This window comes from Eriocheir sinensis, chromosome 11, assembly GCF_024679095.1.
Source record: "Eriocheir sinensis breed Jianghai 21 chromosome 11, ASM2467909v1, whole genome shotgun sequence".
In the NCBI taxonomy this organism is placed as follows: domain Eukaryota; kingdom Metazoa; phylum Arthropoda; class Malacostraca; order Decapoda; family Varunidae; genus Eriocheir; species Eriocheir sinensis.
Window position 1 is genome coordinate 6,144,303 of NC_066519.1, and position 18,388 is coordinate 6,162,690.

Sequence of the window (18,388 nt, forward strand, 5' to 3'; positions counted from 1 at the left end):
TAGATAGATAAATGGATAGATAGACAGATACAGAGAAAGTACAGGTAGATGAATAGGCGAATATACAAACATACATACAAGTTATGCGGGCATTATTACTATATATTATTGTTTGTGCAAAAATCAGTGAGAAATAAAACTTTTATTGTTATTATTACCGTTATTATTATTATTATTATTATTATTATTATTATTATTATTATTATTATTATTATTATTATTTATACATATTAATTGTTATTATTATTATTATTGTTATTATTGTTAATGTTGTTATTATTATTATTACCGTTATTATTATTATTATTATTATTATTATTATTGAGCTATTTATTATTATTATGTGTGTATTATTATTATTATTATTGGTGTTATTATTACCATGTTATTATTATTATTATTTGTTACTATTAGTTATTATTATTATTATTGACTATTATTATTATTATTATTATGATGATGGAGGATGATGATGATGATGATGATGATGATGATGATGATATTGATGATGATGATGACGTATGATGATGATGATGTATGGTGATGATAGATGGTATGATGATGATGATGATGATGATGATGATGATGATGATGATGATGATGGACAGATGATGATGATGATGATTATTATTATTAGTTATTACTATTATTGGTATATATTAATATACTTAGGTTATTATTATACATATTTATTATTATTGGTGATTGATGTTGCTGTTATTATTATTATTATTATTATTATTATTATTATTATTACATATACATACATATATTATTATTATTATTATCATTATTGATTATTACATTATTATTATTATTATTATTACTATTATTATACATACATGCATGACACACACACACACACACACACACACACACACACACACACACACACACACACACACACACACACACATTCTGTAAAATATGTACCTAACACAATACCTGAATATGTACTCCCTGGCTGGTTATCATTACACCCACACAATACCACCCCACACACACCTCCAGCATAGCCCCTGCCTCTTTCCACACACCTTCAACACACCTACCCTCAGCTGCATACGAGAGGAAGACTCACCAAAACCTGGCCAAATCCTTGACAACCTCAAAATTCTGCTTCCTCAACTGACTCCAGTAAAAGAGTGCCAGCGACGAGGCGAGGGCAGGGCAGTGAGCAGGGCGGACCCAACTGGTGGGCAGCCTGCACGAGGGCTGAGCAGCCTTCCCCTGGAGCCAATACCACGAAATAGCTTACCACCTCATGGGAACTGGTAGCTCTGACGCGGCGCCATGGCAGAGGATAATATAAATAGACACTGCACGGGATGTGGTGAGGTAGTGAGGTAAATGGGCGTACATGTAGATAGGTGGGTATGCATGCAAACAGGTAGATAGGAAGGTTGGGAGGCAAGAAGTTGTAGGAAGGTAGGATGATAGGCACTGCACGGGTGAAGGGAGAAGAAGGCGTAGGTGAAATGAGCAGAGGTAGTGCGTTGCACACAGCTGGGTGGGTACAGTAGGAAGGTTGGTAAGAAGGAAAGGATTGATAAGGCAGCAGTAGCGAAGTATGTATGTGTGTATGTAAGTGGGTAGTGCGTAGCCTCGGTTGGAAGGAAGGAAGGAAGGAAGAGTTACGAAGTACAAGTATACATCCCCCCTACCCCCACCCCTGTCCACACACATGTACCTGGCCAGCTGTAAAAGATGCTTCTGTCCGTTGCACAGGCGGCCATCAACACGCCCATCAAGCCCCCGAGCACACCTACCAGCCCGTGCGCCACTCCCACGCCGGACACGTCGCCCACATGCCAGACGCCGCTCTGCTAAAGGAGCTGACAGAGGAGAAAGGAGAACTCTGGAACATGGGGAAGATAGAGATGCAAAACAAAGCACACATAGGAACTGGACATGAGGAAAAAGAATACAAAAAGGGACGAGGGAAAAACGAAAGACAAGAGGAAAGAAGAGTACAGAGAGAATAAGCATTAGGAAACCAAATATGCATGAAAACCCTGACAAGTGGAGGAAAAAAGAACAGTGGAACAAAGAGAAAAATAAATACAGAACAAGTAGGAAAGAAACACACTGAAACAAGAGGGAAGAGAAAAACAAACCCACCACGCAAGTAGAAACCTACAACAAAGGGTAATAAGACACAAACAAGAAGGAAGGAAAGACAAAGCACAAGACGAAAAAGAACTGAAATAGAATCGATGAAAATAACCAACCAACCCATAGAGACCTTAAAGAAACAAATATAAAAAAACAAGACCCGAAGAAGGAAAATGAACGAAAAATCTGAGAGAGAGAGAGAGAGAGAGAGAGAGAAGAGAGAGAGAGAGAGAGAGAGAGAGAGAGAGAGCTACAAAATAAATAAAATAATATGTAATAATTGGGGCAAAGATTTAGAAAAAGAGCAACATTAGAATAAAAACATGAATTACTTAAGACGAAAAACCGAACGTGGAACAAGAGAAGACGTGGATCAAAGACAAAGGAATGAAAAGAACAGAAAAGAAAATTAAAGAAAGTGCTATGAATGAAAAGTGGAATGAAAGTGGGACAAAGAAAAGGAAAATAAAGTGAAATAAGAAAAATGGGAGAAAATATGAAATGATACAGGGGACAGGAAAAAAGCATTGGATTAAAGACAAAAGAAATCAGAACAATAGAAAAGGGAATGCATTAGGGTGCAGGAAAGAGACTACAGGTAATGCAATGAACAAAATTACGAGATATTAAAAACGAATATAGGCGAGGAAATGAAACAGGAGACGAGAAAACAAACAAGAGACGAGGAAAGAAACAAGAGACGAGGAAATGGATCAAGAGACAGGAAAATGAAGCAAAAGACGAGGAAATGAAACAACGGACGAGGAAATGAAACAGAACGATAAAAATGAAACAGGAGACGAGAAAATTAAAAAGAGACGAGGAAATGAAACGGAGGCGGGAAATGAAACAGGAGACGAAAATAAAAAGACGAGGAAATGAAACAGGAGACGAAAATGAAACAGGAGACGAAAATAAAAAAGAGACGAAGAAATGAAACAGGCGAGGAAAGAAACAAAAGACGAGGAAACGAAACAAGAGACGAGAAATGAGACAAGAGACAAGGAAATGAAACAAGGAGGGAAATGAAATAAGAGGCGAGGAAATGAAACATGAGACGAGGAAAGGAAGAACACGAAGAAAGAAAAAAAAGAGAAGAAATGAAACAGGACGAGGAAACGAAACTATAACGAAAAAAATAACAAGATACGATGGAAGAAAAAGAGGAAAGGAAGAGAGAATAAATGAAACAAGACGAGGTAATGAAACAGGAGCGAGGAAATGAAACAAGAGACGAGGAAATGAAACAAGAGACGAGAAATGAAACAGGAGGCGAGAAATAGAAACAGGAGACGAGGAAATGAAACAGGAGGCGAGGAAATGAAACAGGAAGGAAATGAACAGAAGGCGAGGAAATGAAACAGAGGCTAGGAAATGAAACAGAGGCTAGGAAATAAACAGGAGGCGAGGAAATGAAACAGGAGGCTAGGAAATGAAACAGGAGGCGAGGAAATGAAACAGGAGGGAAATGAAACAGGAGGCAGGAAATGAAACAGGAGGCAGAAATGAAAAAAAGAGACAATGAAATAAAACAGGAGGCGAAAGAAAAACAGGGAGACGAAAATGGAAACAGGAGACGAGGAAATGAAACAGGAGGCTAGGAAATGAAACAGGAGACGAGGAAATGTTAGAGACAGGAAATAGAAACAGGAGACGAGGAAATGAAACAGGAGACGAGGAAATGAAACAGGAGGCTAAAATGGGAAGTGAGGAAATGAAACAAGAGACGAGGAAATGAAACAAGAGACGAGGAAATGAAACAAGAGACGAGGAAATGAAACAAGAGACGAGGAAATGAAACAAGAGACGAGGAAATGAAACAGGAGGCGAGGAAATGAAACAAGAGACGAGGAAACGAAACAGGAGGCGATGAAATGAAACAGGAGGCGAGGAAATGAAAAAAAGAGACAATGAAATAAAACAGGAGGCGAAGAAAGGAAACAGGAGACGAGAAAATGAAACAGGAGACGAGGAAATGAAACAGGAGGCGAGGAAATAAAAAAAAAGAGACACTGAAATAAAACAGGAGGCGAGGATATGAAACAGGAGGCGAGGAAATTAAAAAAAGAGACATTGAAATAAAACAGGAGGCGAGGAAATGAGACAAGAGATGAGGAAATGAAACAGGAGGCGAGGAAATTAAAAAAAAGAGACATTGAAATAAAACAGGAGGCGAGGAAATTAAAAAAAGAGACATTGAAATAAAACAGGAGGCGAGAAAATGAAACAGGAGACGAAAAAATGAAGCAGGATTGATAAAAATGAAACAAGCGGGAAGGAAATGAAACAGGAGACGAGGAAATGAAACAGGAGGCGAGGAAGTGAAACAAAAGGCGAGGAAATGAAACAAAAGGGGATGGAATGAAACAGGAGACGAGGAAATGAGACAGGAGGCGAGGAAATGAAACAGGAGGGGAAGAAATGAAACAGGAAACAAGGAAATGAAATAAGAGGCGAGGAAAGAAACATGAGACGAGGAAAAAAAAACAGGAGACGAAGAAAAGAAACAGGAAACGAGGAAAAGAAAAGAAAACAAGAGCAGAAGAAATGAAACGGTAAAGGAGGAAATGAAACTATTGGGAAAAAAATATAAAGATACGATTGAAGAAAACAAGAGAAAATTAAAAGGAAAGAGACAAAGAAATTAAACAATAGGCGGGGAACAAAGAAATTAAACAATAGGCGGGGAAATGAAGCAGGAGACGAAGAAATGAAACAAGAGACGAGGAAATGAAACAAGAGAGGAGAAAATTGAACAAGAGACGAGAAAATGAATTAAAAGACGAGAAAATAAAACGGGAGACGAGGAAATGAAGCAGAAGACGAGGAAAAGAAACAGGAAACGAGGAAAAGAAATACGAGGCGAGGATATGAAACAGGAGACGAAGAAATGAAACAAGAGACGAGGAAATGAAACAGGAGACGAGAAAATGACACGAAAGAGAGGAAAAGAAAAGAAGAGAAGAGGAAATGAAACAAAAGACAAATAAATGAAACAGGAGGGGGTGAAATGAAACCGGAGACGAGGAAAGAAAACAAGAGACGAAGAAATGAAACAAGAGACGAGGAAATGAAACAGGAGACGAGGAAATGAAACAGGAGACGAGGAAATAAAACTGGAGATGAGGAAATGAAACAAGAGACGAGGAAATGAAACAGGAGACGAGGAAATAAAACTGGAGACAAGGAAATGAAACAGGAGATGAGGAAATGAAACAGGAGATGAGGAAATGAAACAGGAGACAAGGAAATGAAGCAGGAGACGAGGAAATAAAACAGGAGACGAGGAAATGAAACGGCAGACGAGGAAATGAAACAGGACGAGGAAATAAAACAATATACGAGGAAATGAAACAAGAGGCGAGGAAATTAAACAGGAGACGAGAGAATGAAACAGAGGAGGAAATGAAACAGGAGACGAAGAAACAAAAAAAAAAAATAGAAGAGGAAATGAGACAAGAGACGAGGAAATGAAACAGGAGACGATAAAATGAACCGGAGACGAGTAAATGAAACAGGACACGAAGAAATGGAACAGGAGTCGTGGATATGAAACAATAAACGAGGAAATGAAACAAGAGACGAGGAAATGAAACAGGAGACGATAAAATGAACCGGAGACGAGTAAATGAAACAGGAGACGAAGAAATGGAACAGGAGTCGTGGATATGAAACAATAAACGAGGAAATGAAACAAGAGACGAGGAAATGAAACAGGAGACGAAGAAATGGAACAGGAGTCGTGGATATGAAACAATAAACGAGGAAATGAAACAAGAGACGAGGAAATGGAACAGGAGACGAAGAAATGGAACAGGAGTCGTGGATATGAAACAATAAACGAGGAAATGAAACAAGAGACGAGGAAATGAAACAGGAGACGAAAAAATGAAACCATAAGGAAGAAAATTTATAAAGATACGAGGGAAGAAAGCAAGAGGCAATGAAGAGGAAAGAAAAGACGAGGAAATGAAACAAGAGACGATGAAATGAAACAAGAGACGAGGAAATGAAACAAGAGACGAGGAAATGAAACAAGAGACGAGGAAATGAAACAAGAGACGAGGAAATGAAACAAGAGACGAGGAAATGAAACAAGAGACGAGGAAATGAGACTACCCCCCATCCCCCCACCCAATCTCCCCCTCACTCAAGTCCACACACCCCACATACCCTCCAGTCACACACACACATACCTTTTCCCCTCCCACACATCCATCTCCCCCCCGCACACCCACATCTCCCCTCCCTCCCCACACCTTAAAGCTAGTTATCAAATTATTCCACACACCCTACACGCACACAGCAGACCGCCACACTCACACACGAGGAATGAGAGGTTAATGAATATACGTTTTTCTCTCTGGACTCCTGGCCATCTGCAATGAGGACTGTGATAACTTCGAATCCTTAATCGATATCGAGATATTGCCATTAAGAGTCTGCCCCAGGACTATCAGCTCACATACGCGGTGTCCCTCACGGTTTGAATTGCAGCCACTAATGCCTCTCGTCCGTTTCATGATGGGGGTGTCCTTGAAGGGAACCACACGAAGCTCATTTGCTAATTTGACTGACGACTCGAAGATTGGTGATCCGAGGACGTATACGGACTGGTGGCTTGATGATGCAAAGATCAGAAGTTTTATAATGTGGAAAATCGACGGCTTTGTTATTGGAGGGTTAATTATTTTCAATGAAGATAAAATACGTGTGAAATTTGATATAATGACACAAAGACTTACGCTCGGTGGATGAAAAGGCTTGTGACTCGACGATTGAAAGACAAGATATGTGTGACTTTTTAAATAACTACACAAAGACTATTGAAAGACAAATTACGTGTGACATTTTATAATTACACAGAGACGATTGATATAACGACACAGACGACTGAAAGACAAAATATTTGTGACTTTTTGTATAACTACACTAAAACAATTGATATAACGACACAGACGATTGAAAGACAAAATACGTGTGACCTTTTATATAACTACACTAAAACAATTGATATAACGACACAGACGATTGAAAGACAAAATATGTTTGACTTTTTATAACTACACTAAAACGATTGATATAACGACACAAAGACAACTGAAAGACAAAATACGTCTGACTTTTGATTTAATGACACAAAGACGATTGATATAACGACACAAAGACGACTGAAAAACAAAATACGTCTGACTTCTGATGTAACGACACATAGACGATTGATATAAAATACAAAGATTGACTTTCGAGGGATAAAAAGCCTGGTAACCGGACGATTGAGAGATTGTCAGTTTGATAAGGTGAATAGTGCAGGGCAAAATGATTAGAGACTCAATTATTTTCCAGCAGAACATGATATACGTGACTTTCAGTACAATGGGCCGGTCTAAGTCCTTTCGGGAGCTACAAAACGAAAACGCTCATCAGGTTCGTTGGGTGGCGTACGAGAGCCAGTGTCACAAGAATATGGTGGTCCGAGAAAATTTAAAGACTGTTGACTGGACGATACAAAGATTGGCAATTTGATAATGTGAAAAACTGAAAGCAAAATAATTATTGGTGATTCAGTTACTTCTTAGCAGGACAGTAGGGGAGGCGGTGGCTGAGTGTTTAGGGTGCCTGCGCCTCCCTCGTCTACCACGTCTACACCACCTCAAGGACGAAGCTGTGCTGCCTCGTCATTGCTTCTCAGAGGACGGGACGCCCAGAAGAGGAAGAAGCCGTGCAAAAGGGTCATTGCTGAGTCCGGCGTGCTGAGGCCTTCGTGTTGGAGACCTCAGTTTTTGTGAGGCTTGTTGTGGGTTTCATTACTTTATTTAAAGTAAATTGGTGACTAACCATTTATCTTGTTTGTTGTTATCACCTTCCGATTACAGCACCCAACTCTGGAACCTTGACAATGGCGCAGGCAAGTTTTTATAGTGGCGCCATCTATTCTTGGCTCATGCTGCCCACCGGAACTCATCCTTGTTTTTCTTTGACAGTTTCTCTAGAGTCCGAATTGATAGGTGGTCTTCAGGACAACATGTGGGTAGTCTTAGGCCACTCGGTGGTGACTGGAAAATCCCAGGTGCTAACGACGGATTCGAACCCACATCATCCACGACGCGGTGAATGCGAGACCGACACGCTAACCACTCAGCCACCGCCTCCCTCATGTCTACTTTTTACGGTATATGAGATAGGGGAAAGTAGGCAGCCAGACGGGCTTAGGCATGTCTTCACATGAGCGTTTTTTCCCGTACGATGGAATGGCCGCGCGGTAGGCTGTCTAGAAGGCATGTCTTCACACGAGTTTTTTCCTGTACGCTTCGTCTGCAGCATTTCATAGAACAGCATCACCTTGCCTCTGCCACAGGTGAACTACGACTGCCACACAGGGAAGAAGTGAAAAACCGTCCGTCTTAAGCACTAAATAGTTGGACAGCAGAGGGATGAATCGACTTGCGAAGTGGAGGGAGGGCTGTACTCATGTAATCAGGAAACTCAAAGGAGTTAGCAAAGACAGAAGAGCCTTTCGTACATTCATGATTTCTTGCTTTCCTCTCAAGCCCTTCCATCCCTCCTAGTCCAGTCAATATGCCAAAAATTACCCACTAACCTCAAAAAAATTGATACAAAAGGTTTCTCAACGGATTCTGGTACCATTGAGCATGCCTCATGGCATACTAAAAAACATGGTGATATCCAACTTCCGAAAATGGTATATACTCAATATGGCGTCTAATGTAGCTGCCGAGAGCTTACAATGGCTATAGCTCACTAACTATTCATCCTAAGAAGCTAAGATGGTGGTTTTGATGTCTAAACCTATGTTTTACGGGCCGATATATCACACTTGATAAATGAATTTGCCATTGGTTAAATATGTGACCAATGGGAGCGAAAAAAAAATCCTATTCTTAAGTAGGATACACCAAAATTTTGAAATTTGCAAATTTTATAATATCTGAAAGGCAACTCATATGAATAGGCAGTTTTTTTTTTTATTTTTTTATTATTTTTTTTTTTTACGTTGTTGCCTATTGCGCCGGTAGGCATATTCCCGTTGGGGCCTGAAGGTCGGGCCAACGATTCTTCAAGCTGGGGCCTGATGGTCGGCCCAGCCCTTTCTGGCGCAGGCGAGTGTTTATAGTGGCGCCATCTTGCGTTGGCTCATGCTGCCCCCCGGAACTCGTTCTTGATTCGCTTGGACGGCTTCCTCTAGAGTCCGGGTTGATGGGTGGTCTTCAGGACAGCATGTGGGTAGTTTTAAGCCACTCGGCGGTGACTGAAAAATCCGAGTGGTAGCGTGGGGATTCGAACCCGCGTCGTCCATCACGCGGCGAATGTGGGTCCAGTACGCTATCACTTCGGCCACCGTTATAAAGTTATAAAGTTATAAAGGCACTTTGTTTATTTTTTCAGGTAAAGGTTCAGTATAGCTCCGGCGCCTTAATTTTGGTCTATTTTCTTCCAAACCTTTACAAAATCATTTGTATACATTTAATACATTATTAGAAAGTGGCGGACTAATACCGCCACCTGTTTTGGGTGGTTAGCGATGGTAGTGAAAAGGCCTACCTACATGATTTGGTGGTGGCGGCGGCCACTGGGAGGTGAGCAGTGTTGCCAACGATCCAACGCTTGGTTAGCGATTAGCCCACGCATGTGAGACCAGGTCCACCACGCGTGGTTATTTTTTTTTTTTAGAACACGCATCTTTACCCAAAGGGTTTTGTGAAGGTTTGGGTCCGGTATAGTATTAGGTAAAGGTGCGTGTTCAAAAAAAAAAAAAAAAACACGCGTGGTGGACCTAGTTTCACATGCGTAGGCTAATCGCTAACTAAGCGTACAAAGGTAACCTAGCGTACCATTGCTAACCGGATCGTTGGCAACACTGCTCACCTCCCAATGTCCGCGCCGCCACCAAAACAAATGTATGTATATTCCTTTTCACTACCTACCACCATCGCTAACCACCCTAAAACAGGTGGCGGTATCTGTCCGCCACTTTTTATTAATGTATTATATGTATGCAGAGGGTTTTGTGAAGGTTTGGAAGAAAATAGACCAAAATTAAGGCGTCGGAGTTATACTGTACCCTTACCTTTTTTCATGTCATAATTGCTCTGCAAAGGCACTAAAAGTTTTCACTTTCCGTCGTGCTGTTTCTGATTGTTTGCTAATATTCGCTGCAGCTTTTTAAAAGAAAATTTACGTCGTGGCTTATTGCGCCGGTAGGCTTCTTACCGGTGGATCCTGATGGTCGGCTGGACATTACAACTTCTTAAAATCAGCTTACTTCTATGTACAAGAGATGGCTCAACTTCACATCAGCCACCCATAAGTATACAAGAAATTTGAAGAGGGTTTCACGTTATTTTTCGCAGCAGCAAGTTTTAGGCAGGCCTCAGTGCGGATCTTGTCATCGAGACAGCATTGATGAGGGCAATGAAGACCACTGGAGGTATGACACGGGGAAGTGGAATGGCTGAAAATCAGAAAGCCCTTTGGACTATGTCACAACCTAAAACAGCAGAGTACGACATCTCAATGCAGGAGTTAACAAACTTGCCATACATAACATCTGAGCAGCACAAGGATTTGATTGCGGCAAGTATGAAGAGAGCTGCTGCTGACTTGGAGAAGGTCAGGTACAAACTTCTCATTCATTCACTATTCTCCCCAGACCCCTCTTTTAAGGAACATTGTCACTAATGTGGCTGAGGAAGGAGTGAATGTGCATGAACATGATACTGCTGTCAAGGGTGCCCCTGATCGAGCCATTGACTCTTCACTTCTGTTCTAACGTTTCGTGGTTGTCTCTCAAACTGCAGATCTGTCACTGGAGGAAGCAATGTGTTACGAAGTTAGTCCTTTCCCTCCTTCCCTCTTTGAGGCAAGAAATATCTTCAGAAAAGCTGATAAGCCACAATTAGCACATGCAATAAGCGATCAGGCAAGAGATGCCATCAGAGATTCAGTCCCATAAACTGAGTGCCATGTCCTTGATGGCGGATCACTCCTTCACAGAATACCATGGCAAGACTGAGAAAGATATGGTAAAATAGCAAAGTCATATGCTGAGCTCATATCCACCATTATGGTTCAGGAACAACTGTTGTCTTTGATGGCTATGTGGGAGGGCCAACTGTTAAAGACAACACGCACCAGAGAAGAAGACACAATACTCATCCCGTTGTGAGCTTCAATGCTGACACAAAGTTCTCTGGTAAGAAGGAAGAATTCCTGTCAAGTGATATTAATAAGCAGAGACCCATCCAGATGATAAGTGATGAGCTCAGAGAAAGGGATTGTGTTGTTCTTAATGCACCTGGGGATGCCGATGCTGACATAGCAATGGCAGCAGTGGAGAAATCACTACTGCACACCACCACGCTGATCGGTGTTTTGTTTCTTCACTATGCCAAGGGAGATAGTAAGGGGCTATATTTCAGATCACACAAGTCAAGAGATGATGGTAGTAGTAAAGTATATGACATCACCATCTTAAAATAAATCCTTGGACAAGAGACACGTTCTCAGCTGCTGTTCATACATGCCATTACTGGTTGTGACACGACCTCTAGGATTTTTGGTGTTAGCAAAAATACTATCAGGAAATTTGAGAAAGAAAATTCTTTCCTTCGATCTTGTGCCAAGGGATTCACCATCCCATATCAAACCACAGAAGTGATAGATGAACTTGAGTGCCAAGTAATGGCTGTCTTGTTTGGTGGCGAGTACACGGATTCCCTTGCAACAATGCGATACAATGACTTCAGCAAGAAAATTGTCTCTGCTTCGTCGTTTACAACAACAGAAAGTCTACCCCAACCGAATCTGCTACCAAACTTTATTGTCGTAGAGCTTACTATCAGATAATAGTCTGGATGGGAAAAGCAGAGGGTATGGACGTCACAGACTGGGGGTGGAACCTGCAGGATAATCATGTATGTTCCAATTATGTCAAGAATAAATGCATTTAATCTTGACAAATGTCCATTCATTGGCTTTGCAATAATCTGCCAACCTGCAGTTTAATGCAATAAGTCTGGACAGCCAAATGCCTCCTTGGCAGAACTCCACACACCACAGGAATCCCGCCCTTGCACGAAACCCTCCGCAGAGCCTCCCTGAAGCGTCGCAGAAGCTGCTCGCTATCTGCCCTGCCTATCCAGGCACATGGATGGGGCTAAAGAGTGACGTCGATCACAGGGTTAAAGGCCCCCACACACTATCATGCATACATGCGCATTCATGCATGATTGCGCAAACACGTCAATCATTGGTTTTAGCCACACACTGTCACTCATGAGTGCGTCGCTCAGCCACTCAAGATGAATAGGGAGGCAGCTTGCATGTGCAACTGTCATGAATGACGGTTAAAAATCCAACCGTGTCGGACCCACATCATCCATCTTTAATCGCATGCGCATGCCTTCAGTCATGCCCACACACTGTTTATGCATGCACAAACACCATGAATGCACATGCATGCATGATAGTGTGTGGGGGGCCTTTAGAGTTGCCACCAAGGCCAAGCCAGTGACATAGAGTTACCAGAAATCAGCGGCTCTCGCCCACTACCTCAGTTCATCCGTCTCTCTCTCTCTCTCTCTCTCTCTCTCTCTCTCTCTCTCTCTCTCTCTCTCTCTCTCTCTCTCTCTCTCTCTCTCTCTCTCATGATATTTTATGGATACTACTTGTGCTCTGTATTCAGCACGAAAGTATATTTTACTGTCGTCTCTCTCTCTCTCTCTCTCTCTCTCTCTCTCTCTCTCTCTCTCTCTCTCTCTCTCTCTCTCTCTCTCTCTCTCTCTCTCTCTCTCTCTCTCTCTCTCGTGCTCTGTATTCAGGATGAAAATATATATTACTGTCGTCTCTCTCTCTCTCAGGGTAAGGCCCCTGGTCTCGGCCTTCTGTGCCTTGAGGGTAGTGGTAGTTCAAGTAGCTCATACATAAGGTTTCTGTCGTATGCTGTAGCTTCAAAATGCCGGCTGCAAATATATGAAGTGCCAGGACTCATAAAATCTCTTCTTCTGCACACATCAATCCACTTCTGCTTTGTTTCTTCGTCTTTCGGAAACGAATGAAATGTGATGTTTCCACCTTTTATATAAATCGAGTGGCAACCAAACACTGCACACGTACTAGGCATCCTACGCGTGAGAAATGAACACCAGGGAAAACGAATGAGTTTCCCCACGCCGAACGAAAACGGAGTGCTGGCTCGTGAGACCGCTACACTTCACACACCTAAACTGACCCCAACTGACACGGCCAGGCCACCACCCTTGCCTGAGATTGACGTCACACCACGGTGTCCCCGCCTCGGCGCCAACCGCAACCAATGTAGAGCCCAGTGAGCGAGCCTAACTCTACCTTCTGTCGGCCTGGCTGCCTATATTCGTCGTTCCCTCCCACGCTCAGGCAGACGATGGGTTTGACTCCCTCGCCAGCCATGCACGCCTCTACCCTATTGCTAACATCCCTAATCCCCGCCCCTGGAAAACACACCCGGGTCCTACGCCTCCTATCTCTAGCACAGAAGGCCCTATCTGAAAACCTAGCCTGGCTGTCCCCTACAACCAAAATGTTACCTCTGGGCAGGGATTTGTCATCTGCCCTCCTCTCCTTCACCTCCTGCTCCTCCACTGCCTCCTCCTCCCTCGGTTCAGAGAGAGCCTGGAAGGAGTTGAGGCACTCCACACCCTCAGGAGTGGACTTCTTCAGCTTCAGGCGGCTCCCACGGTTTTCAACCACCTTCCAGCCCCGTTCTTCAGATGGTGTACTATGTATATCGCCTGACTGAGAACTTGATGAACGGAGGTTTCGATTTTCCTCCCTCATGGCCTCCACAGTCTTCTCCAGCTCCTCTATTCTCTTCAAGAGAGAATTCACCAACGCCACTGCACCACTGCCAGCCACTCCACTGGCCGCGCCTCCACACTCCGCTGCACCACCGTCAACCCAGGATCAAAGGACATAGGGTCTACCGGAGAGCGCGTCAAATTTTGAACCAACTGGCGCACTACGTCATCAGGTGGAAGGTTGGTGGATTCAGCTATGGTTTACGCCTCAGTAGCCAGCCGGACGCGGTGGTGTACGGGTTGTTTATTCATGTCAAATCACAATGCCTTGCAGTTGTTAAGTATCTGTCTGCAAGTCTGTAAGTAGGCTATTCAACGCTCTAGAGAAAGCATGTGCCCCTTAGTTTGTCTAGGTCAGGGGTGCCTAAACTTTTTCTCACAGAGGGCCACATGCGGAAAATATACGAAGGGTCGGGCCACTCAGTATATTTATGAATGGAGATAGATTTTAGAGTTTACAGTTTTACAGGAACTACCACGTGTAGGTCAACTGGTCTCTTGCAGATTCCTTATTTTCTTATGTATGTTTTTTTTATTTTTTAAGGAATGTAAGTAGATATAGGCAAGTGTACCTTTAAAAGAATAAATTTTTTATAATGTCTTATTTTATTTATGTATACAGGGTAAACTACTGAATCTTATTGCAAGAGGATCGAGTAGCATCATGTTCGTTAGAGAGGATTTGAATGTAAGCTTATAGTTTTCATTGTACTTATTATTATTACACAGCAAGATGTGAGGCGTTACAAAGGCAATCCCACGCTTACTACTGTGAGCCATAACAAAGGGACAGGCAGCCATTATTCTTAGATTTAAGGTTGAAGCTCTCCCATTGTGGCCAAAAAGGTATTTAGTATGTTTTATATTATTATACTGTGTCTAGAATATGCATATATAGACAGTCAAGTGAATTATATATGTATAAGCAAGAAAGATTACCAAAAGATGTGTGTACGTAATTTCTTTGTGTGTTAAATTCACTACAGAAACCTATAGAGGATACGATATTTGTCAATCAAAGACAAAGACAATGAAAGCCTGTTTAGATTCTATTTGAGTTACCGCTCGACGCAAATACTTTCGATTTTATTTGCGTTACCGTTCGACGTGAATACGTTCGTTTTCTATTTCATCTCTCTTCGCTCCACCTGCTGACGTCATTTTCTGCGCGCCGATTGACCCTGTGCCCTTTGATCCTGCGTTAACCACCCCACCGGTTACGTCTCCACACACCTCCCTCTCGCTCCCACAAGACATAGTCAACCCAGAGCTAAATAGAACACGTCTGTACACCTTGAAAACCTGAGGCCAACTCCAGAAGACCTGAGGTCAACTCGAACTAGAAGATGAAGATGATGAATATGCTTGAACTCCCATGATGACTTTATTTTTCTTATAATTATTCTGATATGTAAAACGTGCTCCCTCAGTTAAGTATAGAATTTACATTTTCAGTTCTGAGAATTATTTTGCATCAAATAGTTAACCAATTCTAATTTCACCTATTCAGTTTGATTCCTTGACCCCTAAAACACAGGGTTAGACACCGAAACTACTTTTCTATGCCTAATAATTATTGAGATGAAGCCCTTATAAGCTCCTGACAGTCGTCTTGGACGCCATCTTGAAAAAAACATTTCTGAAAGTAAAATTTCACTACATTTTAAGTATGTTATTCAGCACACTCAATGGTACCAGAAACCACTGGAAAATCTTTTGTATCATTTTTTGGGGGGATGAACCACATATTGACTGGATTATCCCTCCTCTCCTCACCGTGAGGAAGCGCCGGGCCAGCACACAGGTAGCGCCCACCGCCGAGCCCAGCAGCAGTGCCCCGTACGGCAGAAGCATGAGGTTCACCACGCAGCTCACGGCTACGACCGCGCCCAGCACGCCGCTGCCCACGTCGCTCTGCGGGAGGTGAGGGAAAAGAGATGCTTACATAAATATACACACAGATGGATTATAGCTGCATAGTTACACAGATGGCTATACAAAGATATACAGTCAAACCTCGATTTACGAGTGCCTTAGTTAACGAGTGTTTTGATTTACGAGCAAAACAAAATAACAAGACATGCCTTGGCTCACGAGCGGTGACTTGGCATACGAACATCCTGTTTGCAGATTTTTTTTTTTAATTTGTCGCCACATCAAGGGTGGGGACACGGGCTATATGGGGGCCGTCGGGGTCAAACGCGTACGTCCCTCCGAGGAGGGACTACACGCCCTTGCCGGGTGACGGCACATAGAGGGGATGGGAGGATGCCGATAGACCGACTGTATCGGCTGGCGTCAACCTAGCCGACCAAGTCGGCCTTTCGACGGGGACCGGCATGGTTTTTTGTACCGGCTGACGTCAGCCTAGCCGACCAAGTCGGTCTTTCGACGAGGATTGGCATGGTTTTCTGTACAAGTCGAAGACGTGAGCGTTGTTTCCCTTTCTTTCGCAAGACAAGAGTGCTCAAAGAGAACAATGGGAAGTCTCAGTTAGGGTTGCCACCATGAACTAAAAAAATATAAGGAACGCAACATCCCATTCTCCAATACAGAACGAATCCACATTTTAAGGAACGGGTGATAACCCTAAAATTTCTCTAGCCTGCCAAGACTGACAGCCGCTGCTGGTGAAGGCAGGAGGAAGGGGAGAGAGACGTTTCGACGCGTATTTTACACGTATTTCAGGATGACACTTGACAAACTTAACTTTATGGACTGGTTTTGTGGTTCTCCGAAAAATGCGCTCATTAGTTATAAAATACTGAATTTTATCTCATTCAGACAGCCAAACACGGAGCAAATGGCATTCCGTATTCTAAGGAAAGGGTGGCATGTTGGCAACCCTTATCTCAGTGCGCGTTGTTAACTCGTAGAGATAATATCCATGCACTCGAGATCGTGTCCGATTGCATTTGTGCTTTGGTGTGCGATCTTAGTGTTTTCAGTACTACAGTGTGCGTTCTTTGTGCTTTAACAATATCCCCAAGAAAGATGGTTGAAAGTGATGGCGCTGCAAGAAGAAAAGAGGAACGGCGGATACAATGCACAATGCTGGCAATATGAACGGGGCGCGAGCCTCGGCGGCTTTTATGTCCTCCTGGACGTGACTGTGACTCCCGTTCACCCTCCATCTCGGACGACGCGTCGGGTTAGCTTCACGTTGGTGGTAGAACGTAGTTCCGGTGGCTCGAGAATAGGGAAACTGTGGCTTCTAAAGGAAGGTGATAGCTGGGTGTTGTCAAAGAATAGGGGATAGTTGTTTGGAAGATTGTGTCGAGTGGATAGGTGGAGAAACTGTGTTTTTGAGGCGTTGAAGGACACCAGGTTCTTCTTGCCCCTATCGGAAATAATACTAAGGTCTGAGGCTAAGCGTTCTGCAGCCTCCAGCCTTGAGTCGTTAAGTTCCTGAAGGGTTGGTCTTCTATTAAAAGAAGTTGAGTATATATATATATATATATATATATATATATATATATATATATATATATATATATATATATATTTTTTTTTTTTTACAGCAAAGGATACAGTTCAAGGGCGTAAATAAAAAAAAAAAGCCCGCTACTCACCTCTCCCGAACAGAGGTCAAAGGAGTGTCCAAAACGAGAGGTCAATTTCGGGAGGAGAGGTGTCCTGATACCCTTCTCTTGAAAGAGTTCAAGTCGTAGGCAGGAGGAAATACAGATGAAGGAAGATTGTTCCAGAGTTTACCAGCGTGAGGGATGAAGGAGTGAAGATGCTGGTTGACTCTTGCATAAGGGGTTTGGACAGTATAGGGATGAGCATGAGTAGAAAGTCATGTGCAGCGGGGCCGCGGGAAGAGAGGAGGCATGCAGTTAGCAAGTTCAGAAGAGCAGCCAGCATGAAAATATCGATAGAAGATAGAGAGGCAACATGGCGGCGGAATTTGAAAGGTAAAAGACTATCAGTATGAGGAGGAGAGCTGATGAGACGAAGAGCCTTTGACTCCACTCTGTTAAGGAGAGCTGTGTGAGTGAAGCCCCCCCACACATGAGATGCATGCTCCATACAAGGGCGGACAAGGCCCCTGTAAATGGATAGCAACTGTGCGGGGGAGAAGAGCTGGCGGAGACGGTACAGAACGCCCAGCCTCGAGGAAGCAGATTTAGTAAGAGATGAGATATGAAGTTTCCAGTTGAGATTTTGAGTTAAGAATAGACCGAGGATGTTTAGTGTTGAGGAAGGTGATAGCTGAGTGTTGTCAAAGAATAGTGGATAGTTGTTTGGAAGATTGTGTCGAGTAGATAGGTGGAGAAACTGTGTTTTTGAGGCGTTGAAGGACACCAGGTTCTTCTTGCCCTAATCGGAAATAATAGTAAGGTCTGAGGCTAAGCGTTCTGTTGCCTCCAGCCTTGAATTGTTAAGTTCCTGTAGGGTGGGTCTTCTATTAAAAG

The 18,388-nt window shown here is 42.8% G+C and overlaps 1 protein-coding gene across 1 annotated transcript in view; it reads right to left on the reverse strand.

Annotated features, from left to right (window-relative positions):
- Window positions 1-18,388, reverse strand: part of LOC126996803 (ammonium transporter Rh type A-like) — a 120,450-nt gene that overhangs the window by 44,420 nt on the left and 57,642 nt on the right. The window contains exon 6 of the mRNA XM_050857665.1: window positions 15,747-15,884. Coding sequence (XP_050713622.1) covers window positions 15,747-15,884 — 138 coding nt within the window. The remainder of the gene's footprint in view (window positions 1-15,746; window positions 15,885-18,388) is intronic.